Source organism: Chiroxiphia lanceolata, chromosome 14 (genome assembly GCF_009829145.1).
Source record: "Chiroxiphia lanceolata isolate bChiLan1 chromosome 14, bChiLan1.pri, whole genome shotgun sequence".
NCBI classification, from domain to species: Eukaryota; Metazoa; Chordata; class Aves; order Passeriformes; family Pipridae; genus Chiroxiphia; species Chiroxiphia lanceolata.
In genome coordinates this window covers 11,702,470-11,729,578 of record NC_045650.1, presented here as the reverse complement: position 1 = coordinate 11,729,578, position 27,109 = coordinate 11,702,470, and the positions used below count along the sequence as shown (strand labels likewise).

General features: G+C 39.2%; 1 protein-coding gene across 1 annotated transcript; it reads left to right on the top strand.

The window, feature by feature from the left end:
• Positions 1-1,688: 1,688 nt before the first annotated feature.
• Positions 1,689-26,798, top strand: CUL4B (cullin 4B). Its single transcript, XM_032701919.1, has 20 exons — positions 1,689-2,857; positions 5,523-5,638; positions 10,232-10,335; positions 11,257-11,326; positions 11,715-11,788; positions 12,783-12,945; positions 13,046-13,135; positions 13,420-13,502; positions 14,536-14,603; positions 15,712-15,830; positions 16,598-16,790; positions 17,870-17,959; positions 18,259-18,384; positions 19,128-19,213; positions 19,743-19,850; positions 20,102-20,215; positions 21,023-21,128; positions 21,205-21,377; positions 21,918-22,070; positions 23,225-26,798. The coding sequence occupies exons 1-20, from the start codon at positions 2,326-2,328 to the stop codon at positions 23,318-23,320; spliced, it is 2,664 nt and encodes an 887-aa protein (XP_032557810.1). The 5' UTR covers positions 1,689-2,325; the 3' UTR covers positions 23,321-26,798.
• Positions 26,799-27,109: the final 311 nt, after the last annotated feature.

Below are 27,109 nucleotides of genomic sequence, written 5' to 3'. Positions count from 1 at the left end.
GACTTCTGTAATACAGCTCTCAGTGTTACTGTTCAGCCTCACCACCAAGAAGCTGGAGACATTTGCTCTGGTTGCAGTGTCACTTTTAAGTACAAGAATTTTAAAAGCACTTTACCTGGACAGGACCGACAAAGCAAGGGGCATATCCAGCAAAAGGCATTACGACCCTTCCAGCCCTGAGAAAAACCACCCCTCAGGACCACAAGCTAAATAGAAAGGATTTAGAATCTCTTCCCCCATAAGTTTGGGGGGAGAAATTGTCACACCTGGTTTCTTCGTGGATCCCCAGCACTTTACGTTACCGTCACCTGCTCTTCCATATCCCAGAGCTGATGGGACACAGTCACTGACTCCTGGATAGGATAACCCTTTTGCATCTCCAGGAGAAGGGGCACTTAATCATGTCTCCTCTTTTTTAAATCTAATCCTTTCAACAAACCAAGAATCTGTAGAAATTTTGTATCTCTTACAGTTCTACACTCCTTACCTAATTTGGCTTAAGTGAACATGACAGTTACTGCTAACAAAGGAAAATTTTACAGCACAGTCACATAAGTTTTATTTACTTAGCAAACCTGTTTATTTCTGTTACATCTGACTTGGAATGTAAGGTATTAGCCTTGGGAACCCACAAACTGTTCTAAAGCCAGTCAAAACCAGACTTAAGCTTTGTTTTGCTGATGTATTTTTTTTAATCTGGAAAAAGCACTTTTCTACACATCACTAGCATTACATTCCAGGCCTCAGGAGTTGTCTGACGGTGACTCAGTAACAAAACACGCTCCAGAAGAACCTCAGTAACATCACATTCCTATCTGTCTGCGCCACAGTTTCTGTCAAGACAAGTTAGCATATCTTTCCCTATCAAACACAGAAGTGCCACCAGCCTTCCCCCGAGGAGCTCTGCTGTCAGGCAGGCAGGTGTGCACTCTCTGCTGAAATCCTTGGAGAACCTCCTGGAACAAAAAACCTCATCGCCTGCTTTGTTACTTTTTCCACGGCCGTTTCTCAACAGCGTTTGAATCACAACAACGTTCCCGGGGAGTTCGCAGCCCTCTTTGGTAACAGATCCACCAGCATCAAAAAAACCAGACTCTGAAGGGCCACGACTTCTGTATTTGCTTCCAAAAGTTTAAAAAAAAATAAATTAAAAAAAAATAAAATAAAAAGAAAACCTGGATGCAAGTCCGTATGTATTTAAGTCATACGAAAAAGCTGATGCTAAATGATTGTTTATAAATACGTGTAAGAAAAACCATTTCCATAACAGGCCGAGGCCTTGGCCGCAGGCTCCGGGGCCGGACTCCAGCGAATCCCGCCGTGCGCCGCAGCGACCGCAGCCGGAACCCGCGGGGGGACGGGACGGGTGAGGGCCCGGGAGCCGCCTCGGCTGAGGGCAGGGCAGGGCGGGGTGGGGCGGGGCGGGGCGGGACCCCGGTACGAAACCTCCCGACTCCGCAGTCCCACCACACAGAACGAGCCCGCCAGCGCGGGGATAACGAGCCAGGATCAGTTCCGACGGGTCCCGGGGTGGTGCCGAGGCGGTTCCCCGGTGCCGGGGCGGTGCCGGGGCGGTCCCTGAAGCGGTTCCCCGGTGCCGGGGCGGTGCCGGGGCGGTCCCTGAGGCGGTTCCCCGGTGCCGGGGCGGGTCCCGCCGCCTCCCCGGCCGCGCTTCCGTGCGCCGCGCCCCGTCATGCACGGCGGGCGGATGCGCCGCCATCTTTGCGCTCCCTCCGCCGTGCGGTGACAATAACAACCGGCCGGGCCGTCCCCCCTCAGCAGCGCGGGCACAGCCGGAGAGGGGGGAGCGGGGCCCGAGCGCAGCGGCCGCGGGGCAGAGCGGGAAGCGTGCGGGGCCCAGGGGCTGGAGCCGAGCCGAGGCGAGAGGGAGCCGCGCTCAGCCCGCCCCGCTGCTGCTCGGCGGAGACGAGGCGGCCGGAGCAGGAGGGGAGCGCAAGGAGAAGCCGGGGGAGCGGGCGGCCGTGGGGCATTCCGCTGCCGGAGAGCAGAGCCCAGAGGAGCTGGTGGGGGGCGAGAGGCAGGAACGGAGGCGCTCCACTGAGGAAGGAGTGGAAGCAGGAAGGCAGAGGCAAACTACGAGAAGAAACAAAGTATTAAAGAAAAGGGGAAGAGGAGATAAAGTGATTGCTCCGACAAAGAAGAACGAGAAGGAGAGGGAATACGGAAGGACTCCACTGATGAGAGAGAGGAGTTGAAAGACCCCCCCACGAGAGACAGCAAACAGAGACTGACTCTAAAACTCTCCCTCTCTTTGTCACACCACAAGGATTTGATGCCCCTCAGCCTGTTCACTTCTGTGTGTTCATGTTTCCCACAGGTTTCTCTTCCCCCAACCCCCCAGCTGCAGCCCAGGAGGTCAGACCTGCCACTGATGGTAACACCAGCAGCAGCTCCTCCTGCAAGAAGAGAAAGTTAAATAACAGCAGCAACAGCAATTCCGAAAAAGAAGAATTTGATTCCATTTCCTCCTGCACCTCTTCTCCTTCCAAAAACACCTCCTCCTCATCCTCCTCCGTCATCACCACCTCCTCGTGCTCCTCCTCAGGGGTTGCTTCCTCCAACCATCACCTCCAGAAGAAGCTGCGCTTTGAGGACTCCATGGATTTTATTGGACTCGATGTGAAGATGGCTGAAGAGTCTTCTTCCTCCTCCTCTCCTGCTGCCTCTTCCCAGCAGCAGCACCAACAGCAGCTCAAAAATAAAAGCCTTTTAATTTCATCAGTGGCTGTGGGGCACCATGCAAATGGCCTGACCAAAGCTGCCTCCTCTACTGTTTCCAGTTTCGCCAACAGTAAACCTGGCTCTGCTAAGAAATTAGTGATCAAGAACTTTAAAGGTAACAGGCCATAATTTGTCACAACTTAGGGGGAGCTGACACTCGACTTCATGTTTTGTTTTCAGCCTGAAAACCGGTTCCTTTCAAATAGCTCCAGGTTTTACGGGAAAGGCTTTTCTGTGGCGAACATTTCTATACTTATGTAAAGGAGAATAATGTTTTCTGATGTGTGCTTGCCCAGTCATGTACACATCCCGAGCTACACTTTGCTGCTTGGAATTATTTTTCAGGCTTCTTTCGCTCTTGTCAGTCGAGAAGGCCTTAACTTGTATGTTAGATGAAAGGTTTTACTACCTAAGTGTGTAAATTGCCTTTGTTCAAACTTCTAACGTTTGATACCTCTTTGCTAGTCATCCTGATTCAGGGCTTAGTGTTTATTTTAACCTAGTTTATGATAAGTCTTTGCACAGATCCTGGTTTTTTTTAAATTGGCCTTGAATCTACATGTCTTGCCTCTGTCAGTGTTGTCTGTTTATAGGTTAATCTGCCTGTGCTTAGTTTTAAATGTTGAAACTAAGGTGATTATCAGGCTCTTATGGCGGATTTCCTTTTTGGTTTTCCCAGTTGCCTTTGAAGTAGGTAGTTCAGATTTTTACTGAGTGTTTTCCTTGTAATATCCTCACTGTAGTTTAGAATTGTAGTTTCTTTTCTCTATCTTAACTTACTCTTATTTTACAAGTTTATTTTATAAATTCTCTCACAAGATGTGTTTGAGATTCTCTAGTATTGTTACTAGAGACCAGCTGAAGCAGAGAAGTGAAACTTTTCTGCTATGATGCAGCTTCCTTTTCTAGTAAACAAAAATACAAATAGGTGTAGTCAGAAAGCTAAAATGCTGTCATTTTTTCCCTATAAAGATGAGGAAATCATGGACTTTTCTTACTTCCTGCCTCTTGCTGCCTTCCAGAACAGTCCAATAGCTTACTTTCTTGAGTTGTTTCTTCTTCCTCATGTGTTCGGGATTGGGGAGGGGTAAAAGATATTACTGACATTATAGCTGATTTCTAAATACACAGTTGGCACAAATGTTCACTAGAGGTACTGCATTAGGTAAGGATTAGGATTATTTTACCCACTGTAATGTTTTACAGCAATTCACGATCCCAGTGAAACTTTAAGGTTCCAGTTCTCAGAAATGTTCTCCGCCCATCACAGCAGCATCATTTTATTTGATTATTTTAAAATATAGATTTATGATGCAGCATAGTGAGAAAGCAAGCCACTCTTTGGTTGTTTGTACACGCGTATCTTTAGAAGAAGTTAACTTTTTGCATGTAAATTACCTGTTAAATGTCATGGATTGCATGGTGCTATGATCATCGTTGCTTATGAATTGGTATTTGAATCACTTGCTTAGAAAGGACATCTCAGTAATGTGACAGCTTTGCTTTTTATTTACTCTCAGATACTAAACTGAATAATAAGATTATTGTCTTTATCTTAGTGTGATAGCAGTAGCATCCTTTACAACTTAAATAACTTCCTAAAATCCATATCCCAGGTGTTTAGTGCTGAGCAGTGTACTCAGGAGTTGCTAGTGAAAATAGGTGAGTCTGTAGTCACTTGTCTCTCCGGGTCCTTACAATGCAGCTAATGTTGGGATATTGCCAATATTGTAGGGAAATCCTTGGGAGAGAACAAAAAAAATTACTTCTCTCTGTTACTTATTTCTCAGGAAATCATAAAGCTTTAAAATTTGTTTTTTACCTTTAGGTATGTAAAAGTCAACTATAATAGAGTATAAACTCTGGGCCAGTTTGACCTGTTGATGGCATGGATGTACACGTGTCATCTTTCTCCCTAAATTTTCTTCTCCTTCCTTTGTCCATTTGGGAACGTGCATATTAGAACAAACATGATGGTTTTAGTTAGTTATGGGAACACACAGAATTTTGAAATATTCTGGGGATGTGACCTGGGGAATATCTGAGCCTGTTGCAAATGCTCTGGTCTTGCTGAAGGTGCTGCAGGGCAGGGGCATCTCTAGAGAAGAGGCAGAAAAAATAACGGAGAGGGTCAGATCTGTGAAGCTTGAGCTGTTTGAACATTAAAGGAGGCTTAACTCTAACAAATATCCACTGGCCAAACCCAAGAGAGACATAAATGGATTACTTTAAAATTGGAATGTTTTCCTTGGGACCATAAAGCCTGTATTATAATTACAGTGTTTCCATGCATGTTTCTTGAGGATTTCTTTCCAACCGCTAATACAGAGTAGAATTAATGAGCAATACATTAAAAAATAAGATACACACAACTCTGTATCTTTTAATCCATCATTTTCACCTTTTATGTTTGCTTTTTTTTTGGCTCTGCTGTCCTGGTAGTGAGAGCAATGAAGATGTAGACCGTTCTTGCTGGTTTAATCCCTTCTTGAGCTGATCAGGAACAGTATTGTGATTTTTGTAACCACACCTACTGTTTTGGGCTGCTAGTGCTGTGATGTGTATTTGAAAAGCAATGCTCGATTTCTACAATGTGTTACTCTTTCCAATGTAAATAAGATACTGCTTTTACATGAACGCTTTCTTTTCATGTAAGTATAAATTCCAGTCTAGAGCATCAACCCATACCTTTTCCCCTCAAAGCTACCTTCTTTTCATTTCTCTAAAAGGTGCTGCTTTATCTAAACACTTGCTCAAACTTTATGTAATTTCTTTTAAAGATAAACCCAAATTGCCTGAAAACTACACAGATGAAACCTGGCAAAAACTGAAAGAAGCTGTAGAAGCTATCCAGAACAGTACTTCAATTAAGTACAATCTAGAAGAGCTCTACCAGGTAAGTGTGTTAAGTGAAAGGGATGGGGTAGGGCTTTTTGGGTTGTTGCAGGATTTTTTTGCTTAGAACACTTTTGGTATGGTGGTAAGAATATGACATTTTGCTTGATAGCTGCTTTTGTCATTGAAAAACTTGTCACCAAATAGTTTTTCTGTTTTAAAATCATGAATAAAAATTTCACAAGACCTAACATTGAACTCACAATTTTTCTTTTTTTTACTTGCCACAACATAATCTAAGGTATGGTTTCTCTTGCAACAGTTGACAATAATTAAATAAGGCAAGGATCTGTATTCCATTTTCTGTTTTGGGATATGGTGTTTATCTGCTAAAGGAGAAATGCAGAATCCTAAAACATTGGTGTTTAGGTAAGAAAAAGATGATTTATATTAAAATACAATTTCTGGAGACAGTATCTGTCCATGATCAAGTATCAGAGATAATTTAAAAACTGAAACTTTTTATTGACTTCTTGTATGTGAACAGAATACCATTTTTTCTCCAGGAGTTGTGTTGGTTTTATTTGATTGCTGCAATGCCAAAAAATGACAGTCTGTCTGTTCTAACAGCCGAGAACCAGAAATTTATTCTCAGCAGCAGCTCTGATTGTTTTGTCTTAAATATTTTAGGAAGTGATCAGACTTGAAGGGCATTTCCTGATTCTTTTTTCTAAGCTCCACTTCTGCTTTTTCAGCTGAAGGTGTTGGGGAGGTTTCCCCCCCTCACCTTTTCCCTACAGACGTCACAGTATTGCGGTTTTAGCGGTTTGGCAACGGTGCTGCCCAAGCTGGGTATTAAGAACCACTTGAACTTTTTACTCTACTTTTAAAGCCTTTTTTACCTGGTTAGCTGTTTGATTTGTTCCTCTGTGTGTATACAGCCTTCTCACCATCTCTTTTTAGTGTCTCTTCTTCCCCCCTGCCCTCCCCTTTTCAGTACAAGTTGCATTTCTGTGTGGGGAAAAGATCCGGTTTGCACAAGGTTTGGGGACGGGTTTAAGGAAGAATAAATTGCCATTCCTCGTGGCACACAGTTCCTCAGTGCAATGCATTCTTAGCTCACTACAGTAATTTATCATCATCATCATCATGGCTAAGCTTCGTGAATGAAGATTTGAGTCAGTAATTTATAATCCTCAATTAATTAACTAAAAATAGTGGGGTTTAACTGAATAATATATAGTATTGTTATTTTTGTAAAACTTTATGAAATTAATAACAAATTACAAGCAACTGTACTGGCTGGTATTGTAAATTACTCTAGACTAAATAACTGTGCAAATAACTGTTAAATGCTTGAAGGATATCCAAAATTTTTTTTTAAAATACAAAGTTCTCTTGGAATCCTTGCTTCTGTTTCACAGTTATTACTTAAGTTTCTGCTCACTCTTACCACAGGCTTAATTTATTGTTGCTTGTGGTCAGAAAACAAAAGATAAGCTTTTTTGTTTTAAATCTCAATGATTCAACGTTGTAATAACTTAGATACTTCTCAGTGAAATAGAGTGCAATGAAGTACGAAATTTTTCTCTTTTTACATAAATCTAAAAATAAGTGTCTTGATTTAAAAATTGTAATAGGAACCACTAGTGTTTTTAGATGCTAACTAAACTAATGCCATTTCTGAACAGCTGCTTGGTAAATGGATCTGATGCCAAATATGCCTTGGCAGACACCATTATCCCAACACAGAGGGGAATTGCAAAAGAGTGCAAAAGTTCTGCTGCACACCTCAAAAGAAGATACTTCTTTTTTTAATGGAGTTAAACTTCTTGAGTTTGGTTTAACTCTTGTCTGTGTTGGAAAATCCCACTGGGCAAACATTTTGAAGCTTTATCTCTTTGCAAGACTCAAGTTTTGTACTTTGTTCCTCCTCAGCAAGAGAAATTATACACATCTTTGAGATGCTGAAGTGCTACAGAATTGAAAGGTTCTTGCATAGAATAATTTTCCTTAGATTAGTGCCTGAAAGTAGAAATCTAGATATTTGGTACCAGATCCCCACCTAATTTTTTTTTTAATCAATCAAGAGTTAAATACTTGAGGAAAGTTCTGATTTTCTCTCATCAGAGCTGTGTTCACTTCTTTTTCCTACTTTTCCTCAGCACACAAACCCAGGTGTTGATGCTGCAGTGAACAAACTAAAACAATAAACTCCAAACCAAACCAAAAGCCAACTACCTTTATGCTACACAAAGGAAATATGACAGTTCTTCAGATTTCTGACCATCTTCAGGGCACAGGTTCCCCGATCAGAAACACTTATTCCACTAATTCAGAACAGGATAATTTTTTGAACTAGAGCCCCTGAAGTTGTTGGGAATTCTTGATACATTACAATTACTGTTGTGCAACACCAGTAATTTGCAAAGCATAATATTGCAGTAGTGATGTTATGCTTCAGAAAGCAAATGTTAATAAAAGATTTGGTATTTGTCTGCTTAGAAAGTTTAATCTCTTGAAAATAAAAAGCCATTGAGCAAATTCACAAATTAGAATTAAAACATTTCAGTGGATGTTATCAACAAAGGTGCAGAAGTTTTGCACTTGATGTTGAAACACTCAATCCTAACAGATGTATTTAACACTTTGGAATTTCTGATACACAAATGCAAAAGCACAGATTTATATGAACACTCCATAAAAGTAGTTGTATATTAATACATGTTAATTTATTTCACTAAAAGTTAATCGCATGCATTTGTCCATCTACAGTGCAGAGGCTAATTCTTTTAAGAATTTAGAGCAGCATGGTTAAGAAGTACTTGTTTGGTAGTCAGCACTTATGACAGTGTTGGTAGCTGAGATGAGCTGACCAGAGGCCCAGGAAAGGGGCCACTGGTGTCCTGGGCTGGTGGGTCAAGACTAACGGTGGTTCCACAGGTGACAGTCAAGTTCCATCCAAAACATTTGCCTTCCCAGCTCTCTGTTGGCTCCTCCAAAGTAAGTGGAAGAAATTAAGAAACCCAGCAAGTTTGCACTTGCTGAAGGTCTAATCAGGCTTTTAATGCTCAGTGTTTTCCACACCTTTGTTCTTTTGAATCGAAGTATCCGGTTATTTCCTGCCTGAACCTGGGGGTACAGTGGTGGAATAGAGCTGAGCAGAGCCCATAACCTGCTCTGAACAGTGAACTATAGGTTATATTTTTTTATCACATCATTATATTTGTTTGGTCTTAAATGTTGAGGCTGAGAGTTAAACTTGTTGCTGTTTCCAAATATTAATATTGTATACTTGGTTGATAATTCCAGCTTTCCTTATAATTGTCATTCAGACCTGGTTTAGTCTTAATTGGCACACTCACTCTCTTGCTGTACCTGTAAAATTCTGACAGTAAGCTCATGCAGGTCTGGGGTTTTTTTGCTGTTATCATTGTGTGGGATGGTTTCGTTCTGGGGTTTTGGTTTTTATGGAAGTTTGTTTTGTTTGTGGTTTTGGTTTGCTGGGGTTTTCTTTAATCCTGGATGTAGTGCACTTGCACTCGTCAATAATCGCCATTGATATCCAGGAGAAATCGAGGAACTCCTTGTTTGGCTGTTTTGGTTGTTGCTGTGCTTATTTATTGGTGACTGTCTGGACTGTTGGGAAGGATTCTGAGGGACTTGAGTGTAGTGGAGTAGATCTGCTCTGTGTGCTTCTGAGCTGTGGTCCCTGCACAGTTGCCTGCAGGTGCTGGGGAACAAACTTGATCTTCCAGTCCTTTGTTTGTTTTGTTTTCCCCTAGGAGTTGGTGGTACTGGCAACTGAAGTCTTTTCCAATAAATAAATAATAGCAAGAAGTGTTAGTTGAAATCATATATCTCTCCTCTAGCTTCTACAGGTGTTTTATAGAATAATCATATGTTGTCTGTCACAAGTCTGCAAAGAGTTAAAGTTGTTCAGTTGCTTTCCAAATCTGGTCAATGGATATGAATTTTGGAAAAGTCTGGAGATACACTTATGCACTTAATGATTGTTTGCTTGATAGTCTCCAAGACATGCCCACATTAAATTTCTTCTCCCTTGCTGTGAAGCACAGTGATAATTCTTCTAATACTTGATGATGATCTAGAAATGGGATTTGTCACTGTAAACATCTGGAATGTAGTCATGCTACTGATGTTCAAGATTATAACTACACTTACTCAGGCATGGGGTTGGTGGATGGAGATAAATAAAATATGTATATGTATGTACTTCTGGGGATGAGGGAAGCTTAATCAAGGAAAGGACTGAAAGAGGAAATTAAACTAGCAGTGCTTTTCCCCTGCAGAGCACAGCAGTTCATAAAAGTAAGACGTTAAGTGTCTGCTCTGAGGTGTGAAGCCCAGCAAGCTGCTGGAACTTATTAAAGTCACATCCTTGTTCTTAGAGATGCCAGTCCTACAGTTCCATATGAGATACCTGTACTCGAGCTGAAGATGATAATCTGTGGGCTGTTCATAGCCTGCCTTTGTCTCCTGTTACCTGCACAGTGCCACGTCTCTCTCTGGTGTTTTGCATGTTAAAAGCTGTTAGAACCAGAAGAATTCCATGGTTGTTTGGGCCCTCTCCTTGTAAAATCACATACAAAAATATAAACAGATTCTTAGTATCTGTTTCTCTTTACTTCAGGCTGTTGAAAATCTCTGCTCCTACAAGATTTCTGCAAATTTGTACAAACAACTGAGACAGATCTGTGAAGACCACATTAAAGCACAAATTCACCAATTCAGAGAATATCCTTTTTTAGTTGTTGTCAAGCCAAAATGATTTTATCAGCAAGTGATGGATTTCTTTGACTAGTTCATGACGTTAGGCCACGGTAATCTGAATTCCTGGTTTTTGCACAAGTGGTTTTGTTTTCATTTTTTTTGTGGGGCATCAGAGAACACAACTCCTTCTTTTATGTCTGTAACCCTTTGAAAAGTTTGTGGGAAAGTTTCATTGGTATTTATGAAACACTTTGACATCTTACAAAAGCTCATGTTAGACTTGCAGCAAGGCTTAAAAAGGCTGTATTGGTTGTATCACATCAGGCTTTTTTATACTGAACTTGCCATGCTTAGGTAAACAGAAGTGTCTTCCAACAAGTAATTGTTGTTTTCTTTTTGGAAAATACTCGTGGTCTGGCAGCACAGATCAGATTCTGAGATCAAAATGTTTTACTTTCAAAAGTTTGGAGTTGCATCAGATCGAGATCCTGTTAAGCAGATATTAATTAGTACCAGAACTGTGCAGTGAGCTGAATAAAAGATAAACTTCAAGGGCAAAATTTATCTCTTAATGTTATTTCTTAGCATGAGCTGAAATTATAGTGTCTGTGTAGTGGTGGGCTCTTACACGTGTTTGTGATTGTTGGTTTCTGAGGTGTGGGGGTGTGGATGTTTGTTCCGCTCCACAGGGATGGGAGATTAAACAAAACATTCACAAGTGTCGAGATACTTTTTTTTAATTTGTTCAGATAATTTTGATTTCTGACTATTAACACAAGGGCCCTCATTAAAAATAAACACGTTACAAGAAGTTAGCTGGTTCTTTCTGGGAGTAGGTGAGTTTGTTGTGCTCTCTGTTAAGTGCCTTTAAAAAGTACGATAAGATTGGTTCGTTTCATTGCTAGCACTACCTATTAATTATGATTTTCTTAATGATTTCTTCATGGATTCATTGGATAGTGTCCTTTTTCTAAAGAAAATAGACAAATGTTGGCAAGATCACTGCAGACAAATGGTAAGTTTTTTATCTTTTTAAGGAAAACCGGTTGCCTCGCAGCGTGTGTTTTGCTTAACTTTGTTCCTTTTCAAACTTCTGAAATATTTTCTGCCTGCAGTATATGCAGACACACACACACACACAGCTCCTCACTGTCACTTTTATGCAAACCTTTCTCTTTTATACCTATTTTTCAAGGAGCTGTTCTGTTATACAGAAACATGCCAAGTGTCACATTGATCATCATGCTGCGATTGGCACGAGATGTTAAATAAATAGCAGTGTCTAGGAAAGCACTTAGACACTTCCCATCGATGGGAATTTTGTTGTTGTTGAGCATAACTTGTGTTGCTCTTTAGTTTCAAGAGTAAAATGATTGTGGCTGTTTTATTCCTTCTCGTGACAGATTATGATTAGAAGTATCTTTTTATTCTTGGATCGAACTTATGTACTTCAGAATTCCATGCTGCCATCTATTTGGTAAGGGCACAAAGAATAAAATTATTTGGGGGTACATTTAAACTTGCTTATATCTTCCTGATTTTCAAGTTGTTTTGTGGATTTTTTATTTAAACCTTGTAGTGACCTGTAAATTGCATGATAAATGCATATGTTCTTGTTGCAAAGGGAGATGTTTAATTTATTTGCCATGAATTACAGTGTGTTCTAGAATAGTTGTGATGCCACATCTCAGTGAAGTAGGTACAGCCTCCAGTTTGCACAGTTAAAGGAGGGGGTCTTGTTCAACAACCAAAGTGCAAGGGCTTGGTGTGCCCAGTTACTGACTTAGCATGTACAGTATTCCAAGTTCTGTAAGTATTTTTGAAGGAAAAGTTACTTAAATTAAAAGCAAGTTGCTCTCTTTTGGACTTCAACTTCTGCCCCCCCATATTATTAGTAATTAGTCTGTGCCCTACCATGCCTTTGGCACCACCTGAATTCCTTTGCCAGAGATTGGAGGGCCCTGACTTTTCCTAAAAGTGTCCAGACCTATGGTTTTCAAATTCATGGAAGGTTTTAACTGGGACACCCAAAACAGAGATCCTTGTCTTTCACGCCACTGAGTTCTTCTAAGCCCTGCCTAAGAATTAGATTGGCAAGTGATGGAGAAAAAGGAATGTTGTCCAAAAATTTAACTGTGGAGTTTGAACCCAGGGACATTATGATTTTCTCGTGAAGGCTGCCATTCTAACATCTTGTCAACCAGCTGAAAAATAAAGATGCTGCAAAAGCTGTGTGGTTATTTGGGAAAAAATATCTGCATTGGTCTTTCAAACCTGTAGCTTACTGTTCATGCTTTGTCATGGTTTATTGTAGTGTTCATGTGTTAGTTCATCTGGAGTGATTTGGGGGCAGAGAAATGAGCAGTGCTAGTATTGGCCTCTTTATTTGATCTAGATCAAGTTTTAACAATAGAGATATCTGAGGTTTATTCTTATGCAATTTATTTGAGCAGTCTTTGTTGTCTCTTTAGGGATATGGGGCTAGAATTGTTCAGAACTCATATAATCAGTGATCAGAAGGTTCAGAACAAAACTATTGATGGCATTCTTCTGTTGATTGAGAGGGAAAGAAATGGGGAGGCTATCGATAGGAGTTTGCTGCGGAGCCTTCTGAGCATGCTTTCTGACTTGCAGGTGAGTAAACCTGCTTTACCTCTAAACCAATAAATAGCTCAAATCCTTATTTAGTGCTCAGTAAGCTTTACCCTGCATTGCTGTTGTGTTGTTTCCCCAGATTTATCAGGACTCCTTCGAACATCGATTCTTGGAAGAGACAAACCGCCTGTATGCAGCAGAGGGACAGAGGCTTATGCAGGAACGAGAGGTATTTTGAATGTTTAACAGTATTTGTTGTGCCTAATGACAAAGCGTGTGTCAGGGAGTGGAACTTTGCTGCTGCCTTACCCAGTGTGCAAGGCAATAATAATGTGACCTTTGTTTTGTAGTACTCTGAAAAAAAAATGCACATACAGTTGCCTTGTCACAGTCCTAATGATTTCTGCTTAAAGTTGGAGCTGCTGCTGCTGTTAGACCAGTACTGTCTCTCTTTTTCCCTTCTTGGTTGTTCTGGGTTTTATTTAAACATACAAAACTACTCTGGCATTTCAGGTTCCAGAATATCTTCACCATGTCAACAAGCGCTTGGAAGAAGAAGCAGACAGAATAATCACTTATTTAGATCAGAGCACACAGTAAGTACTGTTTCTGCCTGGTGGTATTACCTGTTTGGCTCCTCTTCTGATGAGGCCATTTAAATAGCTACAGTTTATTTCAGTTATTGACTGTCTATCAAATGCTTTTCACTTTACAGTGAAGCACTGTCTTGGCTCACACAGCTAAGAGCTTTTTCTTCTAAGTCAGTGATTATTTTTACATAAATGTTGGGTTTTTGGTTGGAGAAAAATAGGCTGCCATTCACAGTCCAAATGTCTCTTTCTTGCTGAAATGCAATTATTCAACTGGTGTCCTACTTGAAAAATAGGACCCAGGACAGAGAATTCTCAAACTAAGGGCTCTGAATATTTTCATTAAAATATTTGTATATTCTTTATGGAGTCTGGGAAATTATCAAATAGTGTCACTCTTCAGTGTTTTGTACTTAGAGGCAGGATTTCTTCACACACAGTCAAGTGGAGTCGTGACTGGTAGGGCAGGAGAAATATTCTCCTACCATGAAGCCATAAAAAATGTAGGTCATTTATAAGATCTCTGAGAGGAAGGTATTTTATCACTACCATCACACATTTTTATTTTCTTCCTCCTTCAGCTGTTAAAAACATTTCACTTGTTTAGTGGCTTCCTTCTTCCACACCATTATTAGTGGCCAATTCCCTATTTTGTTTTAATACCTCTTGACTTGAGGTGTGGGTTTTTATCTCCTTGGTTTATCTCCCAAGACATGAATCTCCTCCCATAAAACAGGAGTAGGTATATTATTTGACAGACTTCTGCTCAGCTTCTTGCCTGATGGAATAATTGTCCAGCTGCCTACAGATCATGTACAGCAGACTTACTGTGTGAATTAAAATCATCAGTCAGCAAACAGAAAAAAGATTGCTTACTGGGGAGGGAAAAGGATAAATATGTGTATAACCATTTTGGGTCCTTAGCCACTTATAATTAGAGCACTCCTAATGAAAATGTAGTTAACATAATCTCAAAACAAGGTTTAAAAGTGTTAATAATGGAAAAAGGAAAAGTAATTGTAATAATTTTTTTCTGTAGGAAGCCACTAATTGCTACTGTAGAAAAACAGCTTCTAGGTGAACATTTAACAGCCATTCTTCAGAAAGGTAATCTTTCTTTTTTATAGAAATGTTTTGAATTACTGCTTCAGGGCTTTCAATTCCTGTGCTGAAAGTGGCAGATTCAGGTGCTGGGGGAGGACACAAGTTCCATCACTCTATAACACCCTTTGCTCCTCAGTTCACAAAATAGCACTGACCATTTTGCAGGAGGGCAAGTCCCGTTCTCCTTGTTGGAGGTAAGGAGATGCTGTGCTGTCTTCTGATACACAGCAAAGAGAAAGGACAACTAGAACAGGGGACTCGAGTTCAGTCTGTTAAATAGCATTTCGAAGACTTGGAGGTAAAGAAAAGAGTAGCCTTCAAATTATGGCTGTAACAGAAAGGAGAAATACTGAGTACTCCTAACAAAAAGCAGCTTGTTTTAGAAATGTAGCATAATTTGAGCAGTGGAATACATTGCCTCAGTTCTGCAATAGCCTCTGTGGAGTCAAGTGACCCTCTGTTGATCTGAGAATCAGGAAATAGAAGTGGGTGCAGCGAGAGTTGAATAATAAAATGGCCAAGTCCTTAGTAGCTGGATTCTGGATGAAACGAGTATGTGAGCATCTTCCTGCACATCTCTAACAAACTCTTCACTGAGAGGAGTATCAAGCTTGCAATATTTACCCATCTACTTAGAACCTTACTGTGATGCATCAGGCCTTCTCCTCCAGAAAGTTAAAATGTGAATGGTGAAGATTCTCCTCCAAGCTGCTTGCCTTCAAACATTAACACTGATTTTACACCTGGAGTTGAGACTCAGAGCTGCCTTGCCAAGGAACTTTTCCTCCAGATCAGTACAGTGTAAACTTTTCAAATCTTTAGAGAATAGTAAAGCAGATGTAAGCAAAGGTTTTGTGATAAGGATGTTATGTGAAGTACATGTAGCCCAAGATATCCACTGTAATAACAAATTTTAAGGTTTGAGCTGGTTCAGGCAGCCATTCTGTGTTTTGCTGTTAAATTAGGTAGCTTAAAATACCCCCCTGCCCACCCCCAGTAATTGTTTGATAAAAAATATTAGTTTTGAAGAGGTCTCTCACTGTAACAATAAGCCATGCTTTCTTTGGGTTACGCTGGTTTTAATTTCCTACTGAAACTCTTGCATTCCCAGGTTTAAACCACCTTCTTGATGAAAACCGAATTCAAGACCTGTCTCTTCTGTATCAGTTGTTCAGTCGTGTAAGAGGTGGAGTACAGGTTCTCTTGCAGCACTGGATTGAGTACATAAAGGTACTGTTGCTAGAGCTCTGGAGCAGATACCACTACTGCATCAGTGGGGTTTATACACAGATATTTGAGTCATCTCTAGAAACTATTGTGTTTTTCGAAAAGTTATATGTTCTTGCTTATAAACATGTGTTTAATAGACAGCTTTTGAAACATCCTGGGAATGGTACAGTAACTGTTCTGGCCCTGTCAAAGAAAATACTGAACATTGAGTTGAATTATTGAACTCCAGATAAGTTTGGAGTTCATAATCTTTCTTATTGTTAGGTTTGGGGGACAACTGTATTTCTCCAGTAGTTACTTTGGTAACAGCAGAATGTTTGTCTTCTTCCTGATAAAATTTCCTGTCAGAATGAGCGGTAGCTTAAGTTAAGAAGTTTGATCTTATTTCTCAGTGAAAATGTCATAGAAAGTATGGTTCTTGTAAAGGAAGGCTTTGGAATGTTAAATAAAATTGAGTTTAGTGGGAGCTTTACCTGTGTGAAACCTGAGGCTATAGATGATAAAAAAAGGGTGTGTTAATTTTGTCATGCTTAACTTCATTTCTTTAGACAGAAGTTCTGAATCCATTCACTTATCAAGTGGTTTTGAATCAATATAAAAAAATCTAGGAATGATTATATAGTAAATACTTCATAATACTATTTTGTTGTTAGTGGAATTGATATGAGTACTAGAAACAACACATTAAGAAGGTAACTTTAGGCTTTTACAAGTCTTGTCATATAAATTAATTATTCAGGCTAATTGGAAGTTATGTTTTTTTGCAGGCATTTGGTAGCACCATAGTAATTAATCCAGAAAAAGACAAAACCATGGTCCAAGAACTTCTTGATTTTAAAGACAAAGTTGACCATATTATTGATGTTTGCTTTCTGAAGAATGAGAAGTTTGTAAATGCCATGAAAGAAGCCTTTGAAACATTCATTAACAAAAGACCAAATAAGCCAGCTGAACTCATAGGTATTTTTCTTCAGTTTCTTCCATGTGAGAATTTGGGTGTGGAGTTGCTGATGCAGCTTGCAGATGGGATATGCTGGAACTGTGTGTCAGTCCATGCACAGTGCATGTCAGACTGGGGCTTTCCTGGGCTGCCCGATGCAAGGGAATTGTTTGAGAGGGTAGCATTAAATATCAATAACTCTGTTTATCAGTTCACTGGCTAGGCTGTAGAAAAGTCCAGGGCATCAGAACTTGGGCATTCCAGCCATTGGCTGCTGTCCAGGTGTGACAGTAGTGCTAATGTGATTTTTTCCAGCAGCTTACATAACTGTGCCACCAGCACACGTGCACAGAGCTGTTCGGGGCTCTGCAGATATCTGGGGCTTAATATGTGACAGTGAAGATGAGGATGCCCTGGAGCTCCCATGTGGGGACAGTCTCTAGTTTGCAAAGAACCTTGTTTACAGATTTGTGCTCCATGCCTGGCACTCTGCACTTTTGAATTCCTTCATCTTCCCCACACAGTGAATAACACCTGCCTTGCAATTGGTTTTGCTGTTAGGTTTGTGGAGTGATGCTTTCTGCCCTCCCTTTTTTTACATTAATTCCCTAACTGTACTGTGCTTATCAGACCATTTGAAATTAAAAAAATTAAAAAAAAAAAAAAACCACCCAGTAATCTGCTAGAGGAATTCAGCAGTGTAGTCAACACATTTAAATAACTGGTTTACATATTTTTCTTCTGATTCCTTTTTTTTTTTTTTTATTATATCCATGTCAATCTGTAGCAACAGTGACTTTTTGCTTTGAGATCACAATATAGACCAGGGTTTTCCTACACAAGCACAAATGTTTTTAACGTTGTGTATGCCAGTAAAGTTAAAATGCAGTCATTCCTTATGTGAAAAAATATTGGCCCATAATGTTTTTATAACTTTATAGCCTCTATGAAAAGGTATCAAGTTTGTTGTGGTGAAACTGATAGAAGGTGATTTCAGGATCAATTACATTTTCAAGATTTCACAATATTAGATTTATAAACTTTTGTTTCGTTATTATATTAAGCATATGCTAAACCCTTTATTCTTCAACACTTTTAGCTAAATATGTAGATTCAAAGCTTCGTGCAGGCAACAAAGAAGCTACTGATGAAGAACTTGAAAAAATGCTGGATAAAATTATGCATATTTAGATTCATATATAAGTATTGGGATTTTTTTCATGGGGATACTGTTGTTTAATCAGTGAGGTACTTGGAAATTATTTTTGCAGTCTGACTGCGTTTTCAGGTGTTCTTTCTCTGTGGATGTGGTTTGTTGGTGTAGTGCTGTTTAAACATTTTGCCTGTTAAAATGTCAGTAACAAGACCTGACTTAAAACCTGTTGAAATTTTCATGTGAAGGCCTTTTTTCCTTTACTGAGCTTTGAATTGGGCCTCTTGTAGGTAATGTTTGTTAAAAACCAACAGTGATTTGTGATCACTTCCAAATCTTGTCTCTTACAGGAAAAGATGTCTTTGAGGCCTTTTATAAAAAAGATCTAGCAAAGAGACTATTAGTTGGGAAGAGTGCATCAGTGGATGCTGAAAAATCTATGCTTTCCAAACTCAAACATGGTAAATATCTACCAGCTTGCTTTCTTTTAAAAGTTTTTGTTTTAAGAGGCCTTCCAAGAGGTGCTGTTAGTGTTTCCCCTTTACATGAGGACAAAAGCCTCCTGTGCAAGTCTTGAATGACTGGTGGGGTTTGAGGAGACTCATTTGCTTTCAGTTTTGTAGTTATAACATCAATAGCCAAAAACCAGGAGCTTGAAGTGTATCTTGGCCTGTGGGATAGAGTTGAGGTTCCCTGCTGAGTAAATCAGTGATGGGCTCAGAGAACTTAAGGATGACTTCCACTTGTTATTCACTCTGTATAAGGTCTGGAACACAAAGCTGCCAGCTAGTGGTCCTCTAGTCTGATCTTCATTGTTCCATTGGATGGAATCTTTGGGTGGTAAGAGTAAGACTTTTAGAGCTTGATCTTGCTCTGCCATCAGGAGACAGTTTGGCAGGCAGCTGGTAGGGATTGGAATTGTCATCTGAATGACAGGCTGCCACCATAGTCCCAGGATGGACAGTCAGGTCCACGTGCAGAAAGGACTGGGTTAAAAATAGCTGCCACATTAAAAACATTTTCCCCTTTCTTGTTTATAACCTTAATATGTACCTTAATTAGAATCCTGGCTTTTATGTAAGAGCATCTGCTGAAATAGGTCATCTTGCTTAAAAGTGCATTCTGATATTTAGAACAACTACTCTGTGGCATTGAAAATAAACAAGGTTAATTTCTAAGATTTACATTATTTTTTTTTTTATAGAATGTGGAGCTGCTTTCACCAGCAAACTTGAAGGAATGTTTAAAGATATGGAGCTTTCAAAAGACATAATGATACAATTCAAACAGGTACTGGGGGAAAGTCTGGGCTGTCTGTGCTTTTGAAAATTTTACTGAATTTATTAAGGGTTTTCTTGAGTAACAGTTAAAAAAACCTGGAAACTGCCTTCTTCAGACAAATAAACCAAGTAGCCCCTGGAGCAGTAAAAGATTTGTAAACTTAAAAAACATTTTAACACCAGTTCTAAAACATTTTTAGCAGCACTATATTCTGATGCCTGACTTGGAAGTTTTTACCCATTAGTTCTGGCAGTGTTTTGATTTCAAAGAAATTTTAACATTCTCTTCTCCATTCACACATAATTAGGTAGATCTTCACATCAGTCTGCTAAAACACTGCTTTTGCTGTTTTCTTCCTGTGTTGAAGTGCCTTTAGAACTTGAGAAAAGTGCTTTTCTTAATTTTCTTGTATGTAACTTGCATTTTATAGGTCCCTTTCTTCTCTGCTCTTGCAATGCCTGGTCTAACTTTTCAGTTCTACCTGAAATACGTTTAATAAACATGGCTTTATTTCCATGTGTTTTATTTCTCTCTGCAGTATATGCAAAATCAGAATGTCCCTGGCAACATTGAACTAACAGTGAATATTCTGACTATGGGTTATTGGCCAACCTACGTGCCTATGGAGGTCCATCTGCCCCCAGAGGTAATGAACACAGACAGGTTTTACAAGTATCAGCCTCTCAGAAATGCATCTTTGGAATCAACTGCAACTTGCTTTTAAATATGCATAGAGAAAGAAATGCAGAACTGCCTCTTTGTAAATGAAATTTGTTTTCTTGCAATTCCTGTCATCATTCCAAGCCTTGATTTAAGGCTTAATTGATTGTGGAGGAGGGAAGGATGCTTTTAAAGTAGAAACTGTGTTTTAGTGTTTTGGGGTTTTTCTTTCTTTAGATGGTAAAACTGCAGGAGATTTTCAAGACCTTTTATTTAGGAAAACACAGTGGTAGGAAACTTCAGTGGCAGTCAACACTAGGACACTGTGTGCTAAAAGCAGAATTTAAAGAGGTGAGTCTGTTGTTTCTCTTACTCCTTTGCTTTGTCAATTCCAAGACTGGGTTGTACCTTAGGGATATATCAGGAAGTCCCAATTGGTTACTATTGGGGAAATATTCAATGGGTTTAGCTCCAGATTAAAAATGGCACTAATTTTATAGTGGGGAGAAAAAAAAATGGGGCACTTCCTTAGGTGGCCTTACATCATCTGACAGCATCAAGCATCTTTTCTTTATTTCAGTAGTGAAAAGCTTACTGTAAAGTTTTGGATTGTACAAGAACACAATTGTTTTTAAAAGGGTTTCCAGTTATTCCCCTTCAGCATTTCTTCATGGACATGAAATCTTCTTATGAAATAGGAATGTTTGCCAGTTCTGTTTTTCAGAAAAATGTTAGTGCTAAAACAAGTAATATCAAACTTGGTTGTTTCAAAGATTCTATAGTTCCTTATACTATGTTTCTTAAACTAATGTTTGTGTTAGACTTTGACTTGAAGACTTTTCAAATTGTAATTTTAAGCATTCAGTGCTTTGAGATTTGTCTTGAGTAAGCTGATGCATATCTTGGGTGAATTTTGTCACAGGATAGAGTAGTCCAGCCTTGTGACCTGTAGCTTGTGCTACATTTCATAGTAAACACAAGGTGACAAGTAACTTCTATTCTTTCATATTCTCAAATAAGTAATGTCCTTAAAGTGAAATAATAGTGACTTGTTCCTCATGCTCCCCCATCCCCTCCCCTCCACCCTCTACCTTCCTCCCTCCCCCCAAAAAAAAAATAAACCAGCCTAATGATGTCTTTTTATTTCCCTTGTGACAGGGCAAAAAAGAACTTCAGGTCTCCTTGTTCCAGACACTGGTGCTGCTCATGTTTAATGAAGGAGAGGAGTTCAGTTTAGAGGAGATAAAGCAAGCCACTGGAATAGGTTGGTATTGAAAACAGCCAACTGCTTCCAAGTGTTCTTACTGAAAAAAAACCTAAACAACTTGTTTCTGCTTTAGAGGATGGAGAGCTGAGAAGGACACTTCAATCTCTGGCTTGTGGCAAAGCCAGAGTACTGACTAAAAGCCCCAAAGGCAAAGATGTGGAAGATGGTGATAAATTCACATGTAATGATGATTTCAGACATAAGCTCTTCAGGATAAAAATCAACCAAATTCAGATGAAAGAAACGGTATATTTTTTTTAATCCTCTGGGGTTTAGATCCTTGGGTTAAGAACCTTGTTGCCTGCCCATTTCCAAGCTTTTTTCCTCTCACTTGTGATGTACATGCTGATGTCTCTGTCAAAGTTACACGTGTAATTTGGATGACAGCACATACCTACCAGTGCTGATTTAAATGTGTGCTTCTATACTAAGACACCAGTGATGTCTCTAAATAAGGTTGTTCAAGAGAAATTCCAATTAGGGAATGTTCTTTTCATCCTTTATCATTCCCTGGAGCTTTACTGAATATTTTGTTGAACATAGAAACAAGTTCACAGCGAATTTTCCCTGACAGCTATCCAATGTAAAATCTGTGCAAAGATTTTAACTCCTTGTACAAGTGGTTTTTTAATAGACAGTCGGTCTTTATTTTTAAAGGATTTGTGTCAGATATTTGACAACAGACACTTTACTGTCTTACACTGAGAACTGCCTTAAAGATACGAAGAAGAATTGTTTTGACAGTACCAGTGTTCTCATTAAAACTTTCCTAAATGGATCCTCCAGGTAGAGGAACAGGCAAGCACTACAGAGAGGGTGTTCCAGGACCGGCAGTACCAGATCGACGCCGCAATCGTTCGGATCATGAAGATGCGCAAGACACTGAGTCACAACCTGCTCGTGTCAGAGGTCTACAACCAGCTCAAATTCCCAGTCAAGGTGTGCTACTGATTTTTCTTCTTTTCTTCTAAAACTTACCAGTTCTTTTTATATTCCCTGGCCTGCCCTCAGTTAAACAGTGCTTCTGTCTAAAATATGCATCTCTTTAGTATTAGAAAGGGCAAATATTCACTTTCAGGAATTTTTGAAGTGCCAGTTACTAAAAATATCTGCTTCCAAAGGCTTTCAGTGCTGGAGTTTGTCAGCAGTAAGGGTGCAGCTGGCTCTCCTTGTTACCTGCATTTGCAGTGTTCTGGCAAGGCATTCTTGGGCACAAGGGGAAAATGCTTCAGATCTCAAAACCAATTTTGCATTACATTCTTAATTTGGTTGATACTTTTTAATAAATTAGTAACCAATAAATGTACAGTGGTTTTTCTAGACAGATTATACTATTTAATAACTAGGAATTAAAATAAAATCTTGGTGAATGTCTCAAAGCTGAAGAAGCCCACAGTTGCAATATATAATGACTAGCTTGTTGTGTACATATGAAAATGGGTTTTCAGATAAACAGTGATGCATTGTTGGAGTTCAAATATATGATGGAAATGTAAAATGAAAGGTCATGCCATCTCATTCTGTTTTATTACCATGGTGAGTTCCTGCAGGCCTCTAAGTATTGCATAAGCTGCAGTTGGGCTTTGTAGGAGTATAACAGCTGATCTAAATGATTCTCCTCACTCTTTATCGTGAGGGATTTTTATAAAGTCCTTCACCCAACAAAATCAGAGGGCACCCAAACTGTTGCAAAACTCATTTGCATCAAGAGGAATTAAAACTTGTACCATCTTTTACCAGCTAAAAGTCAGAAATAGAAACGCTTTGGTATGTGATGCATGAACTGCAGTTCTTTAGAGTTCAGTTCAAACAGCAGTAAATATCTTTCCCTGCTGTAAAAAAAAAAAACAACGTTTAACTGCAGGGACAAGTTAATTCGGTTGTAACTTTTCTCGTTCCATCAGTTATACTTGCAGACTTTAAACAGCTCTGCTTTAGAGGCTGTTATTTGACATTTTTGTGTTTCTGTTGTGTTGTAACACTGGGATTCTTTCCTAGTCATCTTAAGCACTATAGACATTTGGTTTAAGTGGAAAAGAAACCCAAAAGGCATTGACTGCAAGTAATAATTCTGACATGTGCTTTATTTTCAGCCTGCTGACCTTAAGAAGAGAATAGAATCCTTAATTGACAGGGACTACATGGAAAGAGATAAAGAAAACCCGAATCAGTACAACTATATTGCATAAACATATGTTGGCCTTTATTTACTGCACACTTGGTGTCCTACACAGTTGCCAGTGGATAAACTAGCCTGTTGATCCCGTTAATTGACTTTTTATACTACCGATGATTGAATGAAAGCAGTGTAATGGAAAAGTATAGTAGAGTGGACTTCTTTCAGTGGTTAACATGCCCATTTAAAGAGTACTATTTACATTTTAAGAAGAATGCTGTTGAACTCTTTGCATGTTATTTAGTAAGATGTGCAGAAAGCTGAAAGAAAGTACCTGGTCTTTTGTGATTCCATTTGTCTCTGGGTCTGAAGAGGAGTCCCTTGATGTATGACAGATGTCTTTCACATCTTTAAATGGAAACAGAAGGTTAATTAATATAAGAAAATAGCCTTTAAAAATGCTTAAACTGCATGCAAACTTTTAATTTACTGTACAGAATGCATTTCAGTTATACATACCATTGGTTTGGTTGATGCCCACACTTGGATTTTTTTCCCTTGAGGGAGGGGAAAATGGGGAATAAGCCAAGCTATGCTTATTGCTGATCTAATGGGAAATATTCTTGGTCACAATTAAGACAAAATGTTACCAGTATAAACAATGTATAAAGTTTGCGGTGTGGGCATATATACTGTATATACAAACACCATTCTTAAATAACTGCTACAACAAACCAAGTTCAGATTAGATTTATATGGCTTGCCTGTGAGACTTGGTGTTCACCTTTGGGAATTTTAAGCATAAAACAGCCATAATGGAAGAAGTGACAGATGTTACTAGTCATGGGTAGGAGGCCTTCACCTCTTGGCAGCAATACTCTAGAAAAGAGAATCTATATACAGATATCTATGAAAAGCCACACTGTTATTGTGGTAAAGCTGTAAGAACAAAAATTGCAAATGGATTTTAATACTTGTTTTGCTTTGCAACATTCTAAACTTGAATTAACCTCAAGGTTTAGACAGGGCAGCTCTTCTAGGACTGCCCTGCTTTGGATTGCTTTAACTTAAAGCTTTAAGAACTCAGCCCTAGAGCCTAGCAGGCCTCCTAGAACCCAGAAGCCTACCTCTCATATAGAAAGTTAAGTATTGCTACAAGGCATCTAAATATATTTTCTTAGATGACCAGAGAGCATTCTTTGCATCTTTATAAGACATGGGAGAGTAAGTCACTTGAATGTAGAGCTTTGTTTCAACAAAATACTTTTTTTTTTTTTAATTGCTTATAGCAGCATGTGCCAGGAATATATGGGAAAAAAGTGTCAGCAGAAAAGGTAACTCCTCCACATAACAGTTCTTCCTTACCCAGCCAGGCTTTAGATCTACGATCAGCTGTGTTGCAGAGCACAATGAAAAACCTCATCCTCTTTCAGGCACTGATAGTCCTGGGGAATACCAGATATTTCCTGAAAGCCAGATGTTAGTTTTGTTTAATGGCAGTGTAACTTAGCTCTCTATGACCTGCAACTTCTATCACTGTGATCCCACATTCAGGGTTGTGCATGTGTGCGAGTGTGTGTACGTGTGTGTTTTCTATCTGACACATCCCATCCTTATTGCTTTTTTTATCTGCTGTTTAATTCCATACTTTCTCCAGCTGTGTTTTCTCTCAAGCTCTTTTTTATGCAGTCCTCAGCTGACAGATGAAGCGAATGTGGGTTTTTTCTCCTACTAAATTATTTGCAGTCCCCCTCAACTAACTGTCGTACAGCTCTTCGTGATCTGCAGAAAATTTACCTTGCCCCTTGACACTTTTGCAGCATAACCACTGGTAGACATCCAGGACCACCCCTGCCCTCTGTGAGAAAAATACTGACAGTAGAGTTATGTGGTAAGAAACTTGAAGACTGCTCCTGCAAATCTTCAAGTATGAGTTGAAATAGAGATCCACTGGGGAGGAATGAATTCCCCCCACCATAAAAATATCCCTTCTGTATTTTGCATTCAATGTTCCTTTTTCTTGTATGTGTTTTGTATCTTCAGCCAATAAAAGATTCCTTTTAAAGAGAATTGGGGAAGAAGCATAAGACTTAACTCTTTGGGACACAGGAGATGATGCACATCAGTATGGAACTGGTTCCATTCAGTCCGTTGTAGCATATAAATCTAACACCACTACATGTTTAAATACCCATTCTGGTAAAACCCTCCCTCATTACACAAGTGTTGCATTCAGTCAAACTCCAAAGGTCTGTAGGTTTAGTTCGTTTTTATCCTGTCTTATTTCTGTAACTTAAATGCAGAAAATACTATATAGAAAATATCCTCAGATCTGATCAGAACTCCACGAGCCGAGGCAGACCCTAAACACAATCGAGTTAAAGCAACCCAAAGAATGGACTTTGAGAACCCTGGCCAGGCCAGGAGAGGGGGTGAGCGAGGGGAGGGGAGAAGGCTTCTCCTTGTAGCTTCATGGGTTTTCCCCAAGAACTTGTTTCATCTCTTCTGCTAAGGTCTCACTCATTCCTGGTTAATGACAAAGCTGCAGCCAAGATTTGTCGTCTAGCCGTACAACTCTGCAACTTCTTGCTGGGATCATGTGCCTGCCTATTGAGCCATATATATCTCTGTAAGAAAAAACTCCAGTGGGCCTGGACCACAACTCATCTGGCTAGAACACAGCTTGTCTGTTTGGCCACACATTTTTAATCCTGACTCTTGCATGCAGTTTATAGCACCTTGTTCATAAGAAATTGCAGTTTATTCTTAGAAATATATATTTTAGGTTTTTTAATCTTTATACCCATAAATGGACTATTTTTTTGTCTTGGCTGGTTTCAAAAGTGACCATTTTGTTTAAATGCTGTAATTGCAAATGTGTTGTAAACGTTGTTTTGTTCTATAGTTTACACAAAGGTGCCAAAGTAAATAGTTAATAAAAAAACAAACAAACCCTAGCAAATTGTTAAGTTGCTTTAGCTGTTCTTCATATTTGGTCTCTGCTCTTTTTTTTTTTTTTTGTCAGCCTTTCATTTTTTTCTAGACATATCATTTGCCCTAATGCTTTCTTTTAAAAGAAAAAAAAGTGCATCTAAAAAAATGTTCAAATACCACTTTTTTTAGTGCTCTCATCTAGTAGGGAGAATATTTTCTTTGAAACGTTACACTAATGTAAGAGTACAGCAGCATTCAAAAATGTAATATACTTTTTGTATAACAGTCTTCAGAGTGTGTCTGGAGTGGGGGGAAAAAACTAACCCTGTTACTTTTCAGAAGCCTCTTCCCTCAGCTACCAGAATATGAATTGTGCTTTTTCACTGCATCAAAAAGTTATAGTTTATGCAGACTTGCAAACAGGGCATGTATCACCGTTGCATCCTTTGATGCAAAAAGCAGCAAAACCTTTTTTATGTTTCATAAGTCTGATATGGGTACAGAGAGTCTTTCTTAAGTTGGTAAATAATGTAAATACATGTCCTTTCAGAGAGTGAGTCTGTTATCTAGGTATTTTGTGTCATTTAATAAATATTAAACAGTTTTGTGTTGATAAACTCTTGTGTGTAAAATGCCTTCTTACTCCCAAGTTCTGTATGTTGGGCTTACTAATGTTTATGGCTTCTTTAAATTCTTTAGCTTGTGCTTTGATAGCAAAATACTTGTTTGCTTCTTAAATAGTTCCTTATTCATTCAGTCATTAAAATCCCTTGAGTTTTCTAAGTGGCTTCCATTCCTGAATTTTTATTATTTTGGGTTTTTCACTTCTGTGGTTCTTGGAGAGGAAGGAAATAAGCATCCTCACCAGCTCTGGATTAGAATGTGTAGCAGTGTCAGAAATGGTACAAAAATACCAAAAGTGGTGGCT